Raw genomic sequence first — 20,508 nt, 5'->3', positions numbered from 1 at the left:
GTACCTCAATTAAGTGTAATCACAATATTTGTCATTTGTATCTGGTTTATTTCACTTAGTATAATGTCTTCAAGGGTCATCCATATTTCAGCATGTATCTGAATTTTGTTCCTTTTTAAGGTTAAATAGTGTTCATTTTTCATATATGCCACATTATCCATTCAACCATCAAGAGACATTTTGGTTTTTCTAACTTTTAAGCTGGTTGATTTTTTTTTTTTCTCCTTGGTTTTTTTTTCTCTATTCTAAAAGCAGTTTGGTGGCACCTGGATGGCTCAATTGACTAAGCATCCAGCTTTTGATTTTGGCTCAGGTCATAATCTCAGGGTTGTGAGATCAAGCCTTGTATCAGGCTTCATGCTGGGTGTGGAGCCTACTTCAGATTCTCTCTCTTCCTCCACCCCTTCCTGCTCCTGCTGTCTCTTTCTAGAATAAATAAACATTTTTTTAAATTAGTTTGTGCTTTTTGTAGAAATTTGAGAAAGTTAAATAATAAATTATAAAAAAAGAAAGCATTTTTCAAAATGGCCATTTAGTGATAACACTATTATTAAGCTATCATCTTATATCTGTGACTTAGTTTTCATACTCATCCTGGTTATCCTCCACTGGATTCAGTCTAGGTTTTAATGTTATCATTGGAATGAATACATAATTGAGGCTACTTTAATTGTTGAATACCACAAATTTAACAAAAGAAGATTTAAATGTTTAAAAGATGCCCTCTTAGCCTAAAAAAACTTTTTTAATGGATATAAGGAGGAAGAAAAAAGAAAAGCCCTCAGTAGAGACTACTTTCAGCCACCACATTTTTTACTATTAGAGAATGGCAGTAGCCGCTGTCACTTGTGAAACAGTGTTAACAATTCTTTTGACAGAGAGAGACAGTGAGAGAAGGAACACAAGCAGGGAGAGGTGGAAGAGGGAGAAGCAGGCTTCCCACTGAGCAGGGAGCCCTATGCAGGACAGCACCCCAGTCTTAACAGCTCTAATAAATGAGGTACCTGAGGCTTAGAGGTTAAGTAGAACCCAAATCCTATAAGGCCCAGTGTGCTCTACTTTTTTGATCCTGATGAGGAAGGAGTGAGGGTATAATCTCTAAAACAGTGATTATGACTCCCCCAAGAACAAGAGTAGTCCACCAAAGTTCAGATCTACTTCGGCCATTTAACTGGCTTTAATAATTTTTTTTTTTTCCTCACTAATTTCTGCCCAACGTGGGACTCACTATCCCAAGATCAATTGCTGCATGCTCCAACTGAGCCAGCCAGGCACCCCTGGCCTTACAATTTAGGCAAACCGTGTGCCCTAGTTGCCTCATTTATAAAATCCTCACTTAGGATTGCTTATAAAGATTAAATGAATTAATCCATGTATACATTATTGTAATAATTCTGTGAAACATTTTTTCACATTTCTTTAAAAATTTTATTTATTTGAGAGTGAGAGTGACAGAGAGAGGGAGGGAACACGAATAGGGGGAGGGCCAGAGGGAGATGCATACTCCCCAAGGAGCAGGGAGCCCAACTCAGTGCTCGATCCCAGACATGAGCTGAAGGCAGATGCCTAACCAACTGAGCCTGACATCGTAGGCACCCCCTTTTCACGTATTTTAATGTCTCTGAAATCAAAATACACCTTTCGATAGATGACATGTGATAATGTAATTGGCAGAGTTTTTTCTTTCTCAGGGTACATAAAGTAATGGTGTGTTATATAATTCATGGTACCTGAGATTTAATGAAATAGTAATACTTAAAACTTGCTACACAGAGTAAGCACTGTGTAAATATTAGCATTAACCAGTGACTCCCACTCTAAAAGGCCCTTCTTGGGGTGCTTGTGTGGCTCACTTGTTAAGCATCTGCCTTTGGCTCAGGTAATGATCCCAGGATTCTGGGATCAAGCCCCCACATTGGGCTCCCTGTTCAGCAGGAAGCCTGCTTCTCCGACTCCTCCTGCTTGTGTTCCCTCTCTTACTGTCTCTCTGTCAAATAAATAAAGTCTTGAAAATAAAATAAAAGGCCCTTCTTGAAGTAGCCTTTGTCTTCCTTCTGTGACATCGTTTGAAATTATAACATTGGCACTTACATTTCCAGTATAAGTTGAAATTCTCATTCATTGCTCACCTGGATGGCTCAGTTGGTTAAGCAACTGGCTTTGGCTCAGGTCATGATCCCAGGGTCCTGGGTTCGAGTCCCACATTGGGCTCCTTCCTTGGCGGGGAGCCTGCTTCTCTCTCTGCCTCTGCCTGCCACTCTGCTTGTGCGCTCGCTCTCTCTCGCTCTCTCTCTCTCTCTGACAAATAGATAAATAAATACTATTATTATTATTATTATTTTTTGTAAGTAAAATGTTAGAGCTGCTTTGATACATAGTTTGGTCAAAATGATAAACAGAGTTGCCTTATGACCTATATCAGTTCTACCCAGATACCTATCCAGTAGAAATGAAAACATGTCTACACAACAACTTGCACACAAATGTTCATACCAGCACTATTCATAGTGGCCAAAAAGTGGAAATGACATAAATAAATGTCCATTAACTTAATGGATAAATAAAATGTGGCATATTTATACCATGGGACGTTTTTTTGGTTATAGAAACAAATGAAGTATTGATAATGTATTATATAGAGGAATTTTGAGAACATCATGCTACATGAAAGAAGCTACATACAAAAGGCCACTCATTATATGATTTCATTTATATGAAACATCAGAAGAAACAAATCCATAAAGACAAAAAATAGGTCAGTGGTTGTTTAAGACTGAGGGTGTGTGAAGGAATGGGGAGTGACTGCTGATGGTTACATGGTTGCTCTGTGTATATACTGAAAACTGTCACGGAGTTACGCATTTTAAATGGGTGAATTATAATCTCAGTGAAAGTGTTTTATTATTTCCCTCTATAGTCTTTTATATAGCTCCACAGTGATTGCATAGCCCTGGCTCTATTTCAGGCACTTGACACATTATTTTATTTAATCATTGAAATCAGTGTTTTTTTTTGTTTGTTTTTTTTTTTTTTTAAGATTTTTTTTTTTTATTTTATTTATTTGAGAGAGAGAGACAGTGAGAGAGAGAATGAGCTAGGAGAAGGTCAGAGAGCGAAGCAGACTCCCCATGGAGCTGGGAGCCTGATGTGGGACTCGATCCCGGGACTCCAGGATCACGCCCTGAGCCGGAGGCAGTCGTCCAACCAACTGCGCCACCCAGGCGTCCCTGAAATCAGTGTTTTATTAGTCCCTCTCTCACCCTTGTTTTCTAGCATAGTGGGAAAAATAAACTCGTAACGTAACAGAGCTCCTGTTGTTCTTCAGGCCACTACTATGCTAATTCCAGACATTCCACATTGAGGTAGCTTCAATATTTAGAAAAGTGTCCCTCTGGCTTCAACTAGTTAATCTTAGTTGTAATTTAGTATTCTTTTAAATATGGTATTCATTCCACTTATGGCATTAAGCTTTTGTAATAAATGTAAATGAACGTATTATAAATATATTCTAAATATGTTGAGCTTCTAGATAAAATGAATTTTTACTGATTGGTAAATATAATGGAAAAATTGGGAGTATTTGTAAATTTCTTGGTGGATTTTGTTTGTGTATGTTTAATATATAGGCTCAGGTTTAATTTTAAGTTTCATGAGATAGAAGTGTTAAAAGTAGCTGGTTATATTCTCACTTATGTGCAGCTAAAATTGCACAAGGTTGAAACTTACATATTTTATAACAGTGGGCACAGAGTATTTCCTGTTTATTATTCTGCAATAAATTATTAACCTGAAGAGCAGAAGGTTTGCTTCTAGATAGAGAAGGTATATCTTTAAGTCAGCTGAGTATAGTGTAGAAGGAATTTAGTTCAATGCATAAAACCAGTGTTATTTCTGAAGTGAATTGTAATATACTGTTAATGAAAAAATTAATTAAAGTAGGAAACGTCTAGCTCAATGATTTGCCCAGTTATGAACTAGAGATTAGGTTGTGAATTTTTCTGTTTTTCCTTGACATTATAAATGTAGTTTTATATGTGAAATTGATTATAAATATCATTGCTAATAACTTTTAATGGGTCTGCCCATCTGCACATGCATATTTAAAATAAAATAGCATATTTTTTTTTGGACAATAAGTTAGTTAAAGCTGTTTTAATACTGTAACATCCTTGAGTTCCAAGTTTGAAACTGGAAATTCAGTGGAAATATGAGCTTCCATTTGCCATGAAGTTGCTGAAATGTTTGAACTAAAGAGTAAATGAATAGGATACTGTCCTCCAGGAGGGGATAAGATTACTGAAGGGAAAAAAAAAATAGATTAGTGATGATGGTGTGCCAATATAGATTATAAGAATAGTCTCCTTCCTTCATTTTGGTCTGGTAACACTGTGTACATGGTGTTAAGATTTATATTTCCAGGGCGCCTGGGTGGCTCAGTGGATTAAGCCGCTGCCTTCGGCTCAGGTCATGATCTCCGGGTCCTGGGATCGAGTCCCGCATCACGCTGTCTGTTCAGCAGGGAGCCTGCTTCCTCCTCCTTCTCTCTCTGCCTGCCTCTCTGCCTACTTGTAATCTCTCTCTGTCAAATAAATAAATAAAATCTTAAAAAAATATATATATATATATATTTCTGGGGGTGCCTGGGTGGCTCAGTGGTTTAATAAGCCTCTGCCTTCAGCTCAGGTCATGATTTCAGGGTCCTGGGATCGAGCCCCGCACTGGGCTCTCCACTCGGCAGGGAGCCTGCATCCCCCTCTCTCTCTGCCTGCCTCTCTGCCTGCTTGTGATCTCTGTTTGTCAAAGAAATAAAATCCTTAAAAATAAATAAATAAAATAAAATCTTTTTTAAAGAGGAAATAAAAATCTTTTTCCAGTGTTGAAAAGATTGGGCCAATTATTTTTTTTTTTTAAGATTTTATTTATTTATTTGACAGAGATCACAAGTAGCAGAGAGGCAGGCAGAGAGACGGGGGTGGGGGGGTGCAGGCTCCCTGCCAAGCAGAGAGCCCGATGCTGAGCCGGATGCTGGGCTCAATCTCGATCGCAGGACCCTGAGATCATGACCTGAGCCGAAGGCAGAGGCTTTAACCCACTGAGCCACCCAGTGCCCCAAATAAATAAAATCTTCTAAAAAAAAAAGGATTTTTGTTTCTGTATAAGATGTTTAATATTTTTAATTTGTAAAATATTTTTATGAAAAAATTTATAAATATTTGTTTATATTTACATACTTTTATATTTCTATATAAAAAGGTTTTTTTGAGTGTTCCTCAGAGGTAATGAGTGTTCTGAAGCTACCCAGATGGTGCTAGTATTAGTTTCATAGGTGAAAATAAGGAGGCTTTAATTGTAATTAGTAAGCCTTTTAATACTATAAACTATTTCATACCTGCTTTGTAATGTGTCAGATATGACTGAAGCAGGTCATAATAAATGTCCTTGAATTGTTACTTACCGTTATGCTTCATCCCTTCCAAATTTTTTTGAGTCTCCTTTTTTTTTTTTTTTTTAAGATTTTATTTATTTATCAGAGAGAGAGAGAGGGAGAGCGAGCACAGGCAGACAGAATGGCAGGCAGAGGCAGAGGGAGAAGCAGGCTCCCTGCTGAGCAAGGAGCCCGATGTGGGACTCGATCCCAGGACGCTGGGATCATGACCTGAGCCAAAGGCAGCTGCTTAACCAACTGAGCCACCCAGGCGTCCCTTGAGTCTACATTTTTGTTGATATACAGCAGAGGTGTTAGTACTGTGAGAAAAAGTGACAAATACAGTAGATATTAATTGTGTATAGAATAAGAGGATACAATTCTGGAACATGTATGGATACCACTAGTGACATTAAGGTTTGAGAAAGAAAAAGATGTGACAAATCTAAGAAATGAGATAGTTGATAAATAATTTTAAAAAAAGGAATAGAAGATAAAGAGTGGTAGACCACAGAGAAACTACTAAGGTACTTATATCCATACTAGTGGGTGATGCACAGTCCTCTTGAAAAAAATTTTATTACATCATTTGCAAATTCGAAGGTATCTATTCCTAAAACTGTAGATTAGTACAAAGTAACAAATAGTTTAATAATTTCCTAGATCCTGCATATACGTGCATTTATTTTTACATAGAGTCTGCAGAGATCATGTATGGAAGACTCCTCTTTAAAAAGAAAGAGACCTTAGATCACTTGCCTAACCATAAACCTTCTGATGACTTAAGTAGCAATTTCAAATTCTTGGGGTTCCTGGCTGGCTAAGTCAGTGGAGCATGTAGCTCTTGATCTCCGCATTCTGAGTTTGAATCCCATTTTGGGTGTAGAGATTTCTTAAAAATGAAATCTTTTGGGGGGCACCTGGGTGGCTCAGTGGGTTAAAGCCTCTGCCTTCGGCTCAGGTCATGATTCAGGGTCCTGGGATGAGCCCCGCATCAGGCTCTCTGCTGAGCAGAGAGCCTGCTTCCCCCTCTCTGCCTGCCTCTCTGCCTGCTTGTGATCTCACTCTCTGTCAAATAAATAAATAAAATCTTTTTTAAAAAATAAAATAAAATCTTTTAAAAAAAAGGAAATAAAAATCTTTTTCCAGTGTTGAAAAGATTGGACCAATTATTATTTTTTTTAAGATTTTATTTATTTGAGTGAGAGTGAGTAAGAGAGAGCACATAAATGGTTTGGGGGTGGGGGAGGAAGAGGGAGAAGCAGACTCCCCAGTGAGCAGGGAGCTGGATGTGGGACTTGATCCCAAGACGCTGGGATCATGACCTGAGCCAAAGGCAGATGCTTAACCGACTAAGCTACCCAGGCATTCCAGATAGAACAAATTTTTCTTTTAAAGTCACAAAATGGTGTAATGTCCTTGAGTTACTGAAATTATGGCATATGGTTATTTTGTATCTTTATGCTTCAAATTATTGAATGGTAGAAAGTATGATAAGAATATCATGGTTATATCTATTAGGAAGAAATGTTTGTTGTACATAAGCCTGGTATGCCTGTCTTCTTTGACCAGCTTTGTATTTGAGAGGGATGCTGGTTAGATCTAAGAATAGGTTTGTCATGATGTTAATTGCATATTCATTTAGTGTGAGACATTTCAGGTACTTGGGGTGCTCTGGTAAGCAGGATAGATACTGAGCCTTTTAGGGAAGGCCAGACATAGAAGGAAGAAATTATAGAAATGTGGTCAGTATGATGAAATAGGAACATACAGGGTGCTGTGAGAACTGATCAGGAAGAAGTGATATGGAAACTAAGACTTAAAGGATTAAGTAGGAATTAGCCAGGAGAAGAGGGCATCAACATGTGTTACTAAGAGAAGAAACAGGTATGAAAGGCCCAAGGGAGGGGCGCCTGGGTGGCTCAGTGGGTTAAAGCCTCTGCCTTCAGCTAAGGTCATGATCCCAGGGTCCTGCGATGGAGCCCCGCATTGGGCTCTCTGCTCAGCAGGGAGCCTGCTTCCCCCTCTCCCTCTGCCTGCTTCTCTGCCTACTTGTGCTCTCTCCTTCTCTCTGTCAAATAAATAAATAAAATCTTAAAAAAAAAAAAAGGGCCAAGGGAGATTGATTGATTGATTGATTGATTTTAAGATGACCTGAAAGATAGGCTGGGACAGTTTAAGAGTGCAGACTTACATAAAGGGAATGAGAAGTCATTAAAGGGCCTTAAGTAGAGTAGTCAATCAGTTGTTTTAAAGGTCACTCTTTATTTCAGTGTGGAGAATAGATTGAAAGGAACCAAAATGAAGTTATTAAAGTCAGTGGACTGTTTAGTAACCCAAGTATAGAATGATGGTCTTGTTTAACGAGTTGGTGATTCTGTGGATTGAGAGTAGATACCTTTGTGTCTACTCTTGTAAGCAAGAATTAAAAAGGGTCAGGGCATGGATAGATTCCATTAGTTTTAGGTGTTTTGAAGTCATTGGTAACTTGAAGTTCTTTTTTAGTATATAATTTAGTGTGTAATTAGGTGAAGTAGTAATTAACAGGTAGTATTGACAAATCCCATCACAAAGAGATAAGTGGAAGCTGTCTGCCTAGCTGCTTTCCATAAATAGCTTTAGATTTAGAGTAGATATTAATGAGTCAATTTTTGTAGAGTACTTATTGTTTGGCTTGGGGCACCTGGGTGGCTCAGTTGGTTAAATATCAGACTCTTGATATTGGCTCAGGTCTTAATCGCAGGGTGGTGAGTTCAGTGCCACGTGAGCTCCACTCTGGATACATGGATCCTACTTTTAAAAAAAGACAAAAACAAAAAAAAACATTGCTTGACTTACAGTACTTAATGAGTTAAGTATAAAGGAGTTTTGACTTAGGTGATTATTATATATGTGTCAGATAAAATAACAGTAGGTCCCCCCCCCAATAGTAATATTTGGTCCTTCAGAAGCTCGTAAGTAAGACCTGATGAACTGGATTTCATTTCATGGTGATCTGTTAGAGTCAGTATTTTCATTTTGTTTGTTTCTTATCCATCCTAAGACAAATAATGAGGTAATTAGAGACTCAGAATCTGAAAAGAGGTTGTGTCAGTTCGCATATTGTTCTATTGCTAACTTGCTCCTGGATTTTTGGATAAATTTCTTAAACTCTGGCCTCAATGTCTCTTGAGTGCCATTGTCTTTCAAATATATGTTGAAATTTTTTTTTTTTTAATCTGAGAAAACAATTTCTACAGAAAATTTAGGAGCCATCTTACAACCACTTACTACTAAAATGTTTCCATGTACTGATTTTGTTTACTTGGTCCTTCAAAGCTGTCCTGCATCCTACCTGACACTGAATAAATTGCCATTTGCTATCTATATTAATTTTTATTTTATGTTACTTTGTCTACCTAACTAGATTTTAGTCTGTGTTGTAATTGTCATAGCATGGACTATTATGGTAGGTAAATTGTAAACACCTGGTAATTATTGGGTTTCTTTAGGGGTGGAACATTTATGAAAAAGTTTTTTAAAAATGTATGTCAGTGACAGCATTCAGCTTACTGAATGCTTTGTCTTTCACACCCTTCCCTTCAGCTAGGCAAAATGATGGTAATGTAAGTATGGACTTTTTTTTTTTAATCTGAGGATTTCATTTTCTTGTAGTTACACTTGAACTATATGGGTTTTATTTCTGTTACTTAAAAACTCAAGTGTGCTTTATATTCTAGGTCCGGTTTATCACTAAAATATGGCATCCTAATATTAGTTCCGTCACAGGGGCTATTTGTTTGGATATCCTGAAAGATCAATGGTAAGAGATTTTGAATTCACTTTCTTCCCTCTCAATGAATTCCAAGGCTATGCTTAGAGTGTTAAACGTGTAATTGCCTCAAAACATGAGCATATATTATACTTTCTCTTATTTGGGCTATAATTTAAAATTTTATGAAGTCTCAAGTACATAATCAAAAATGTGTTGGGGTGTCTGGGTGTCGCAGTTGGTTAAACATCTGATTCTTGGTTTCAGCTCAGGTCATGAGCATGATTGAGCCCCACATCAGCTCTGCGCTGAGTGTGGAGTCTGCTTGAGATTCTCTCTACCTCTCCCTTTGCCCCTGCCACCACCTCTGTAAAATAAATAAATCTTTAAAAAAAAAAAGAAATGTATGTTAGAATTGAGATCACAGTCATTATTTAAATAGTGACTTATGGAGCTCTAGGGTGACTCAGTCTGTTAAGTGTCTGCCTTCTGCTTAGGTCATGATCTCAGGGTCCTTGGATCGAGCCCTGCATCAGACTCTCTGCTCAGTGGGGTGTCTGCTTCTCCCTCTGCCTCTGTGATTGCTTTTACTCTCAAGAAAATAAATAAAAATCTTAAAAAAAAAAAAATAGGGACTTACTAGGTTATGTCAAAGCTGGTTTTACATCTTGAAAAGTCTTGATTTCATTTATTTTGGTAAATTTGGTTCTTTCCTGTCTCTCAAAGATACTTGTAAAAGACTAGAAAAATAATTAAATTTAGTAATTTAATTTAATTTAATTTAATTTAATTAAAGTAATCAGCTTTGATTTCGGTGGAATGTAGGCAACAAAAATGTTAAAAATTGTGTTAAATGAGCTTAGTTAAGGTTCTCAGATTCAAAAAAAGGAATACCTTTATAAGTGATATCTTCATTTGCATAGCACTTTATAGTGCTTTCACATGTTTTGTCTGATTTGATTTTAGCAGCAGCGTGTTTAAGAGTTAGTTCAAATCATGACTCTGCCATTTACTAAACTGTGGTCTTGAGCAAATTACCTAGCCTTTGTGCCTAGTTGTCCTCATCTCACAAGATGGGGTTAATACCTACTTCATAGGGCTATTAAAAGGATTAAATGATTTGTTTTATGTAATTTTCTTAGATTATAGCCTGCCATATTCTAGCAATATGAATGGAAGAGAAACTAAGACGAGCTATATAAAAAAGATGTCAGAGTGGGTGAAAACAGTAATAAGCTATGTGTTTGATTTGTTAAGAAAGGGAAAGAATGGACAAGAATGAACAAGGTGAAACAAATGACAACATTTACTATTTGGGAAATTTGGTTTATTTAGTAATTGGATAAACAGACAAGAATTGTTGGTTTGGTTTTGCTTTTTCCATTCTAATAGCACATCTGAGTAAAGCCTCCTGCCTTGGTTCATCTCTTGGGGTCTAGTTTCCTTTTTTTTTTTTTTTTTTTAAGATTTTATTTATTTATTTGACAGAGATCACAAGCAGGCAGAGAGGCAGGCAGAGAGAGAGAAGGAAGCAGGCTCCCTGCTGAGCAGAGAGCCCGTTGTGGGGCTCGATCCCAGGACCCTGAGATCATGACCTGAGCCGAAGGCAGCGGCTTAACCCACTGAGCCACCCAGGTGCCCCGGGGTCTAGTTTCTTGATCTGTATTCCATACCCTTAAACATTGTATGGTATGAAATAGAACTAATTTTATTCTGTCATTCTTTTAACTTGTGACCTTTCATAATTTGGAGGTCTCAGTGTTTTTATCCATAAAGTCATCTCAAAGGCCCCTTAAAATAGTTAGAACATTCAGTGATACTAATGAATATTTGCAGACATTGTACTTCTTTCACTTGGTTTCCGGGAAGTTAGTTCCTCTCTTCTCCCCTTTCTTGTGCGCATTCCCAGGTTTCTTAACTAGTTCCTCCCTTGTTTCTAGGAGAGTACCTTGGGGCTAAGTCTTTACCTCTGCTACTTTTCATCCATAGTCACTTCCCTGGTATGCTTATCTGATTTTAGAACTTCACTTTTTAAATACCAGCAACTCATAAATCTGTGTTCCTTGGACTCCACACTCATATGCTGCTACCTGCTTAACATCTGTACTTCAGTATGTATGTAGTAGACATCTCAAACTTAAAATATGTTCAAAACTCAACTGATACTCCCTAACCCAAAACTTGCATTACTCCATTTAAGTTACTGGCAACTACATTGTTGCAGTTGCTTTGGCCAAAACTTCATCATGATCCTTGGTTCTTGTTTCTCTGGCCTGTACCCCATTTGCAAATTTTATTGGTGAAACTTCCAAAATCTTACAGCAGTTTCATTAGTACTACCTTGCCCAAGTCACATTACCTCTTTAACCTCCCTGCTTCTGACTTTGCCCTACTCAGCAGTTTTCAAAGAGTGATACTCTTCTCCCTGCTCCCCCCTCCCCACATCCCTTTTCAAAAACAAATATAGCTCCAGACTAAAATTTCCCACACTTCCCTTTTTGTTCAGTTAAGCCAGCAGTACTACCACTTCTGATTATCTCTTCTGAAGTTGAAAGATTATGGTGTATATGTGGACAGAAAACTTGGTACTGTTGTACTGAAACACTTTTTGTCAACTGTTCCTATTAGGCAGATGTGAAATAGCTGAATTTTAAAATAATTGAAATATTTTAAAATGTCAAAGGCAGGGGCACCTGGGTGGCTCAGTCAGTTAAGTGGCTACCTTCACCTCAGGTCATGATCCCAGGGTCCTGGGATTAAGTCCCATGTGGGGCTTCTTGCTCAGTGGGGAGTCTGCTTCTCCCTTTCCCTCGGCCTCTCTCCCCTCTGCTTGTGCTCTCTCTGATGCACTCTCTCTCTCAAAGAAATAAAGTTTTTTAAAAAAATGAGATGAGATATACATGGATATCCTAAGCCCCTCTCCCCAATTTATTGAGGTATAGTTGACAGTCAGTGGATACTCATGTTTATTTAGGCTTCATATCTGGAATTTGGTAAAGAAAACTAAAGGATAGTAATCCTCAGAAAAATAAATTGACTAAACATTGAATAATTTGAGATAGGTGTGCTAGAAAACTGTTTTGGTCTTTTGTGAATTCATACGGCAAGTTACCTTTTAATATTTAACAGCTTTATGTTAGTATGGTTTATTAACTCCACAATGTGTTCTGTGTGGAAACTATCTTCTGATGTTTTTCCACTGACACCTATTATGACTGCAGGTGTCTGTTTACCTGAGGAAATAGAAGAAAATGACTACACATTAAAATTGTACTCAGGGGGCACCTGGGTGGCTCGTTCATTAAGCATCTGCCTTTGGCTTGGGTCATGATCCCGGGGTCCAGGGATGGAGCCCTGCTCAGTGGGGAGCCTGGTTCTCCCTCTCCCACTCCCCCTGCTTGTATTCCCTTTCGCTGTCTCTCTTGTCAAATAAGTAAATAAAACCTTTAAAAAAAAAGTGCACTCAGTGATGCTGCCCTTCTAAAAGACATGAACAGGGATTAAGAGAATACCTAGATGGTTAATAAGCAGTGTTCAACATCATTAGTCATTAGGGAGGTACTAATTAAAATTACAATTAGATACTACTACATACTTACAAATAGTTCTCATGCATTGATGGTAGGAATGTGGTTCAACTACTCAGCCAGCAGTATCTACCAGAGCTAAACATACATCTTTGATATGGCCCAGTAGTTCCACTCCCAGGTCTATATCCAAGAGAAATGAATGCATAAGTCCATCAAAAGACTTGTTCGGAATATTTGTAGCATGTTTATTCAATAACCCATATACCTGTCAATAAGAAAATGGATATATAATGGAATAATTGTCCAGTGAAACACTGCAATAGTAGTTTTTGAAAAAGCATATTGACACAAACAACATGGATAATTCTCACAGACATGTTGCGTGACCAAAGTCAGATGCAAAGGAGCACATACTGTATGATTCTGTTTTTATAAAATTCAAAATGAGCCAAAACTAATTTATGGTGATAGAAATTAGGATAGTGGTGGGAGTGGATGAGGGTTGTGAAAAGGAATCAAGAGTAAGGTTTTTTTGCTTTTTGGGGGGTTTTTTTTTTTGAGTGCTGAAAATTCTCTATATTTTGATCTATGTGATGGTTACATGGGTGTATACATATATGAAAATTCATCCAGGTGTATAGCATTTAATTCTGTTTGTTATGCTTTAATAAAAAGTTATAACAAAAAAGCTGCCATATTCTTAAGTAGCAGTGTTTTGAATAAACATCAATTATATGGATGGTCTTCTGAAGACCCTTAACAGAAAGTCAACAGTATTGACAGTTCATATAGCTGCTGTGTGTTTTGGAGGCTCTACTGAGTCTGTATGCATGAATATTTAATTAGCCATTTTAACTCTGTTTATTGAGGTCTTAGCAAAATTAATTTACTGAAGATAGATTTGCAAGGTACAGCATCCATTGACTATTAAAATTAGCTGACACATTTTGAAATTCCATATTCCTGTTTACCTGTTAGGATTTGTTTTTTACTCATGGAATCCTAAAAAATCTTAGTGCATTATGAATTTAGTCAGTACTATGTAGAAGGAACAATAAATAGAAAGAAAGATTGTATTTCTACTGTATACTTTCTCACATTACTAAATTTAAGGTTTAAGAATTAACGTAGATCAGTCAACATACACATTTTTTAAAAAAATTTTTTAAAGATTTTATTTATTGGAGAGAGAGATAGAACATAGTGGGTGGGAAAGCGGGTGAAGCAGGCTCCCTGCTGAGCAAGGAGCTTGAGTCAGGGCTTGATTCCAGGACCCTGGGATCATGACCTGAGCTGAAGGCAGCTGCTTAACTAATTTAGCCACCCAGGTGCCCCCTAAAACATATACATTTCTTTACACTATCAAAGATGTTATAATTTCTATAGTATGTAGAGCCAGAAGACGGAGTTTTGTTTTAATAGTAATTTTATTACAACTGATGATTAAAATAATGTCATTGTTTACCATTAATTTTTAATCTAGCTTAAAACTTCGCATTTAGGGTTTTTTTCCCCCACTACCATTTTAAAATATTTATTTATTCATTCATTCATTCCCTTATTTTTACCTGCACTCACTCTTTCTGTTATGTTTTGTTTTTTAAGCTGGGGGTGGAGAGGGGGAGAGCATTTTATGCAGACTCCACATCCAGCATGGAGTCCAACATGGGGCTGGGTCTCATAACCCTGAGATCATGACCTGAGTCCAGATCAAGAGTCACACACTTAACCATCTAAATCAGTTCTTTGTTTTTTTATTTTATTTATATTTATGTATTTTTTTGAGGATTTTAATTTATTATTTGACAGAGACAGCAAGAGAGGGAACGCAAGCAGGGGGAGTGGGAGAGGGAAAAGCAGGCTTCCTGCCAATCAGGGAGCCTGATGTGGAGCCCAGTCCCTGGACCCTGGGATCCTGACTTGAGCTGAAGGATGCTTAACAACTGAGCCACCCAGGCACACACCCCCCCTTTTATTTTTGATTGAAGTATAGTTGATGTACCATATTAGTTTCAGGTGTCATTTAGATTTCTTTTTAGTCAACTAATTCTTAATGGTTTATAAATACCTCCCCCAGTATTTCATTATGAAAAATTTGAAGCATACAGAAAATATACCTTTTTCTCATTGAGATTGTTAGAAATCAAATCTAAGATTTTTCCTTTCATATTGAGAGCAAACTCCCTTTCAACATGTTCATGTTTATTCCCTTAGTTTCTGATCTTTGAAGTTGTTAAGTCCAGAGGTCTGTAATAGTTTGTGTCCTCCCAATAAAGACTGTAAATAAAATAAAGATAACTGCCAATAAAAGAAGTAGGAAGTATTTATAATACAAACTTACAGATCTCTAAGGGAAGAGCTTCTCACTTTAAGAAAAGTTTTAAAGATGCCTGGGTGGCTCAGTCAGATAAACATCTGCCTTTGGTTCAGGTCATGATCCCAGGAGTCCTGCATTGGATTCCTTGCTCAGTGGGGAGCCTGCTTCTCCCTCTGGCTGCCCCTCTCCCTGCTTGTGCCCTCATGTGCGCTAGTGCACTTGCTCGCTCGCTCTCTGACTAATAAACAAATCTTCAAAAAATAAAAATAAAATAATTTTTTAAAAATTTTATTTATTTATTTGTCAGAGAGAGAGAGAGCAAGAGCGAGCACAGGCAGACAGAGTGGCAGGCAGAGTCAGAGGGAGAAGCAGGCTCCCTGTGGAGCAAGGAGCCTGATGTGGGACTCGATCCCAGGATGCCAGGATCATGACCTGAGCCGAAGGCAGCTGCTTAACCAACTGAGCCACCCAGGCGTCCCAAGAATTTTTTATTTTGTAAAATATATAACATAAAACTTATCATCTTGGTTTTTTTAATTGACATATAACATGTCATCTTATAATTGACAATGTAACATGGACATCTTCACCGTTTCAAGTAAGTGTACAATTTAGTATTGTTAAGTATATTCACATCATTATGCTACCAGTCTCCAGGACTGTTTTTTTAGAGCAGTTCTACATTCATAGCAAAATTGGGAGGAAGGTACAAAAATTTCCTGTACACTCCCTCCCCTGCACACGCATAGCCTCCCCCATTATCAGCATCCTCTATCAGAATGGTACATTTGTTACACCCGAGGAACCTGCATTGACCTATCTCCCATCCAAGTACTAACCAGGCCCGACCCTGCTTAGCTTCTGAGATCAGACGAGATCGGGCGTGTTCAGGGTGGTATGGCCGTAGACTGCATTGACCTATCTCAATCACCTGAAGTACTTAGTTTTTATTATGGTTCACTCTTGGTGTTGTCTATTCTATGCATTTGAACAAGTGTGTAATGACATGTATCCATCATTATGGTATACAGAGTATTTTCACCCCCCCAAAAGTCCTCTGAGCCCTCACTCTTCATCCTTCTTTCCTGCCCCTTCCCACCTTTTCATCTTTCAAAACTGAAACCATACCTTTTAAATAATAACTTCCCATTCCTCTTACCCTTCTAGCAATGACAGTCACCATTCTACTTTCTGTCTCTGAATTTGGCTTTTCTAAGTACCTCATGAATCATACTATTTGTCTTTTATTCCTGGCTTTACTTAACATAATGTCAAGATTCATCCATGTTGGGGCGCCTGGGTGGCTCAGTCGTTAAGCATCTGCCTTCAGCTCAGGTCATGATTCCAGGGTCCTGGGATCAAGCCCCACATTGGGCTCCCTGCTCGGTGGGAGGCTTGCTTCTCCCTCTCTCACTCCCCCTGCTTGTGTTTCCTCTCTCGCTGTGTCTCTGTCAAATAAATAAATCTTTCCAAAAGGAAAAAAAAAAAAAGATTCATCCATGTTGTAACATGTGTCTGATTTGTCTTTCTTTTTAAGGCTGAATACTATTCCAGTGTGTGTATATATATATACCACATTTTATTTATTCATGGGTTGATGAAAATGAGTTACTTCCACCTTCTGACTATTGTGATTAATGTTTGTTGTGAACATGGGTGTACAAATATCTGTGTCCCTGCTTTCATTTATTTTGGATATGTACCTACAAGTGGAATTGTTAGATCATATGGTAATTGTTGTTTAATTTTTTTTAAGAATTGCTATACTGGGGGTGCCTCGGTGGCTCAGCTGGGTGGCTGAGCTGAAGCGTCTGTCTTCAGCTCAGGTCATGCCTGGGATCAAGCCCTGCATCGGGCTCCCTGCTCAGTGGGAAGCCTTCTTCTCCCTCTTCCACTCCCCCAACTTGTATAACCTCTCTCACTGTCTTTCTCTCTCTCTCTGTGTCAAATAAATAAACAAAATCTTAAAAAAAATAAAAAGAATTGCTATTGCTATACTGTTTTCTGTAATTGTTCTTCCATTTTGCATTCCCACCAACTGGGCATAAGGATTCCAGTGACTCCACATCTTCACCAGCTACTTTTGTCTTTCTGTTTTGTTTGATAGTAGCCATTCTAATGGATGTGAGGTAGTATCTCGTTGATTTCTTTTTTTAATGATTAGTGATATTAAGCATCTTTTCATGGGCTTTAGAAGATTTATATATCTTCTGTGGAGAAATTTTTTTTAAGTCCCTTCTTAGTTTTTAATTGGGTTTTTGTTGTTGAGTTATAGGAGTTCTTTATATATTCCAGACATTAACCCTTTATCAGATACATGATTTGCAAGTATTTTCTCCAATTCTTTGGATTGCCTTTCACTCTATTGTTTTTATCCTTTACAAAGGAGGTTTTTCTCTCTACACAGTTAACTTTGATGTAGTTGGACCACTTTCTCTATTTTTTCTGTTGTTGCCTGTGCTTTTGATGTCCCATCCAAGAAATCATTGTCAATTCCAATGTCATGAAGCTTTTGCGTAAATTTTTGTGTTATATACATGCGTGAATTAAATGATACATTTTAAGCAAAAATAATTTTCTCTAGTTCAGAATGTTGTGGAATGATATCACACTTGCTTTAAAGTAAGGGATAATTGCTTGGTGATACTTTATGTTTTAAGAGTCGCACTGAAAGTAAGCTAAATATACTAGTTTATCACCTTAACTTTATGTCTAGAGAAATGGATAAAAATTTAAGTCAGTGAGTAAAGCTAACCAGAAGGATATTGGCAACAATAAGAAAAGCAAGTCCAGCTCAGAATGGTTTGACTTGTCTTAAAAAATGGAAAGCTCATTCTTTCATTTTGCAAAGTAAAAAGAGAAAAATGTGATAGGCAGATACATAAATTTCTGTAAATTACATGATTAAGATAAAATCTAGATTATTTTTAGCTCCACTGGTTTTTATATTTTATTCAGAAAACATCCACTTTGCTTTTGTTATGCAGCATGTTCTTAACTGCGATATTTTCCTGTTTTGATTTTTAGGGCAGCCGCAATGACTCTCCGCACGGTATTATTGTCATTGCAAGCCCTTTTGGCAGCTGCAGAACCAGATGATCCACAAGATGCAGTAGTAGCAAATCAGGTAAGGTAGCTGCTTCTGAAAGACTTCCTTATATTTACCTGTGAGTCTCTACTACTGTAATGGTCTGCAGTATTAACACATGTGCGTAGTTCTATGGAACTAAATCTGGAGATGGTTTTCTTTCTTGTGGTGAGATTATTTTGTCAGATGTAATAGTGAAAACTTTATTTTTACTATATTAATTGGGCATATGATAGATGCTTTTTAAAAAAATATTAATGGAAATTTTCAGACACAATGTCAGAAGATTATACAGTAAACACTGATATTCCTACCTACATCTGGATTCTGTGATTGACATTTTACTGTACATGCTTTTTCATACGTGTATCCATCTGTCTATCCCTCCATTTAGTGATAATCCCTCCCTGGTGAAAATTTTTGTAATTGTATAAATTTAAATGTATTTCTGTGTTATAAAAATAGAGATAAACTTGTACATATTTTACACTAGTTATAGAACAGCAGTGAACGGTCACTTGATCCTCTTTCACATTTAAGTGAACTGAAATCTGAGTGCTCAAAACACTCTACTGGAACTATGGCTTTTATGTGCACAAAAAACAAAATCCCTGAGAAGCCATTTAATGTTTTTCTTCAAGTAAAACTCTCCTTGGAGGATCACAGTTCTGAGGTTCAGGTTGTAAAACATTGGCTCCTTGTTCTCCCCGATCTAATGATAATTTTAACCAGCTCCTGCTATGGCTGAAGTGGCACAGTAAAAGTTACCAAGGATCTTATTATTATTGCCAAATGGAATAAATATTTTTCAGTTCTGATCTTTCGGTTCTGATCTGATCTCCAAGGCAGAGGTCAGCAAATTAGAACTAGAGTAGCTATTTTTGTAAATAATGTTTTATTGGAATACAGCCACATTCGTTTGTTTACCTCCCAGCCACAAGTGGCAGGGTTGAGTAGTTGCAACAAAAACAGTATGATTAAAAGCTTGAGGTAGTTATTATCTGGTCCTGTGAGAAAGTTTACCAATCCCTATTCTAAGCCATTAGGATTTACTGAGCCTTTTTTTTGCCCCTCCACCTAAAATTTTTTTCTTCTCTTGACTTCTGAGTTACTACTCTCTTCTCATCTTGGTAGTTGTAGTTGTTTCTTAGTTCCTACAATTATTTCTCTTCTTTCTCCTTTTAAATATAATACCTTGGTTTAGACATTGTTCCTTTTTTTTTCCGTTACACAGTCACTTGGATGATCATACCCAGACTGGTATTATCACCTGTCAGTTGAGAAAATGTTTAGGTTTGACCTCTCCCTGAGTGCAAGAGCCTATTCAGAACTGGATAGTTCTATATGAATGCTTCATGGCTACCTCAGTACAGCATTCCCATACTGAACATAGAAAATTAAGTCCTGCGAATTTGTCCATCCTTGCTTAATACCATCATCAGCTGAATTAAATATCTGAGCCATAGACTTGGAATTCTCTGTGCCTCCTTTTCTCTTGGTGATTCTGTTCCCAGTGTCTCTGTCATCATACTTCTCTGATTTGCCTTAGTTCACATTTTTAAAAAACTTCTCAGGCACCGGGGTGGCCTATTTGTTTAAATGTCTGCCTTTGGATCAGGTTATAATCTCAGGTCCTGGGATGGAGTCCCACAACAGCTTCTCTGTTCAGTTGGGAGTCTGCTTCTCCCTCTCTCTCCCCCTCTATGCTCGCTTGTGTACGTTCTCGCTCTCTCTCTCTCTCTCAGATAAATAAATAAATAAAGTTAAAAATTTTTCTCAATTTAACTGCTCTGATAGCTGTGCCTTCCTTGGCCTCTTCCTCATGCCGTCTTCTACATTGTTGCCAGTGAGCTTTTTAAAGTACAAATCTTAATTTACTTTACTACTAAAAACCTATTAGAAGCTCTGCTGTCACCACTTGGAAATCCACATTCTTTAGTTTGCAGAGTCTTTCCATGATTTGAACTGTCTTCAAAACCCAGCTTCATCTCATAAATTCTTACTATTCCTTGGACTTCTGCTTTCTCAAGATGGTATTCATTTCTGCTGGTCATTTCACCCAATCTGCCATTTTCCCCTGCCTGTTCCTCTTAGTAAACCTATTCCTTTCCCTTGAAAAGCTGTTCACTCCTTATTTTATATATATCTTCATTAATACATTGTACTGTTGTCTCAGTGTGCTTAGAATTAGGTTGTTTTTTTTTTTTTTTTAAGATTTTATTTATTTATTTGACAGAGAGAAATCACAAGTAGACGGAGAGGCAGGCAGAGAGAGAGAGAGGGAAGCAGGCTCCCTGCTGAGCAGAGAGCCCGATGCGGGACTCGATCCCAGGACCCTGAGATCATGACCTGAGCCGAAGGCAGCGGCTTAACCCACTGAGCCACCCAGGCGCCCTA

General features: G+C 37.7%; 1 protein-coding gene across 1 annotated transcript in view; it reads left to right on the top strand.

Moving 5' to 3' along the window:
• UBE2K (ubiquitin conjugating enzyme E2 K) overlaps positions 1-20,508 on the top strand; it is a 75,093-nt gene that overhangs the window by 48,567 nt on the left and 6,018 nt on the right. Inside the window, 2 exon segments of the mRNA XM_044224452.1 lie at positions 9,145-9,227; positions 18,051-18,150. Coding sequence (XP_044080387.1) covers positions 9,145-9,227; positions 18,051-18,150 — 183 coding nt within the window.

This window comes from Neovison vison, chromosome 11 (assembly GCF_020171115.1).
Source record: "Neovison vison isolate M4711 chromosome 11, ASM_NN_V1, whole genome shotgun sequence".
Classification (NCBI taxonomy): Eukaryota; Metazoa; Chordata; class Mammalia; order Carnivora; family Mustelidae; genus Neogale; species Neogale vison.
This window is presented reverse-complemented; position numbering and strand designations above follow the sequence as displayed.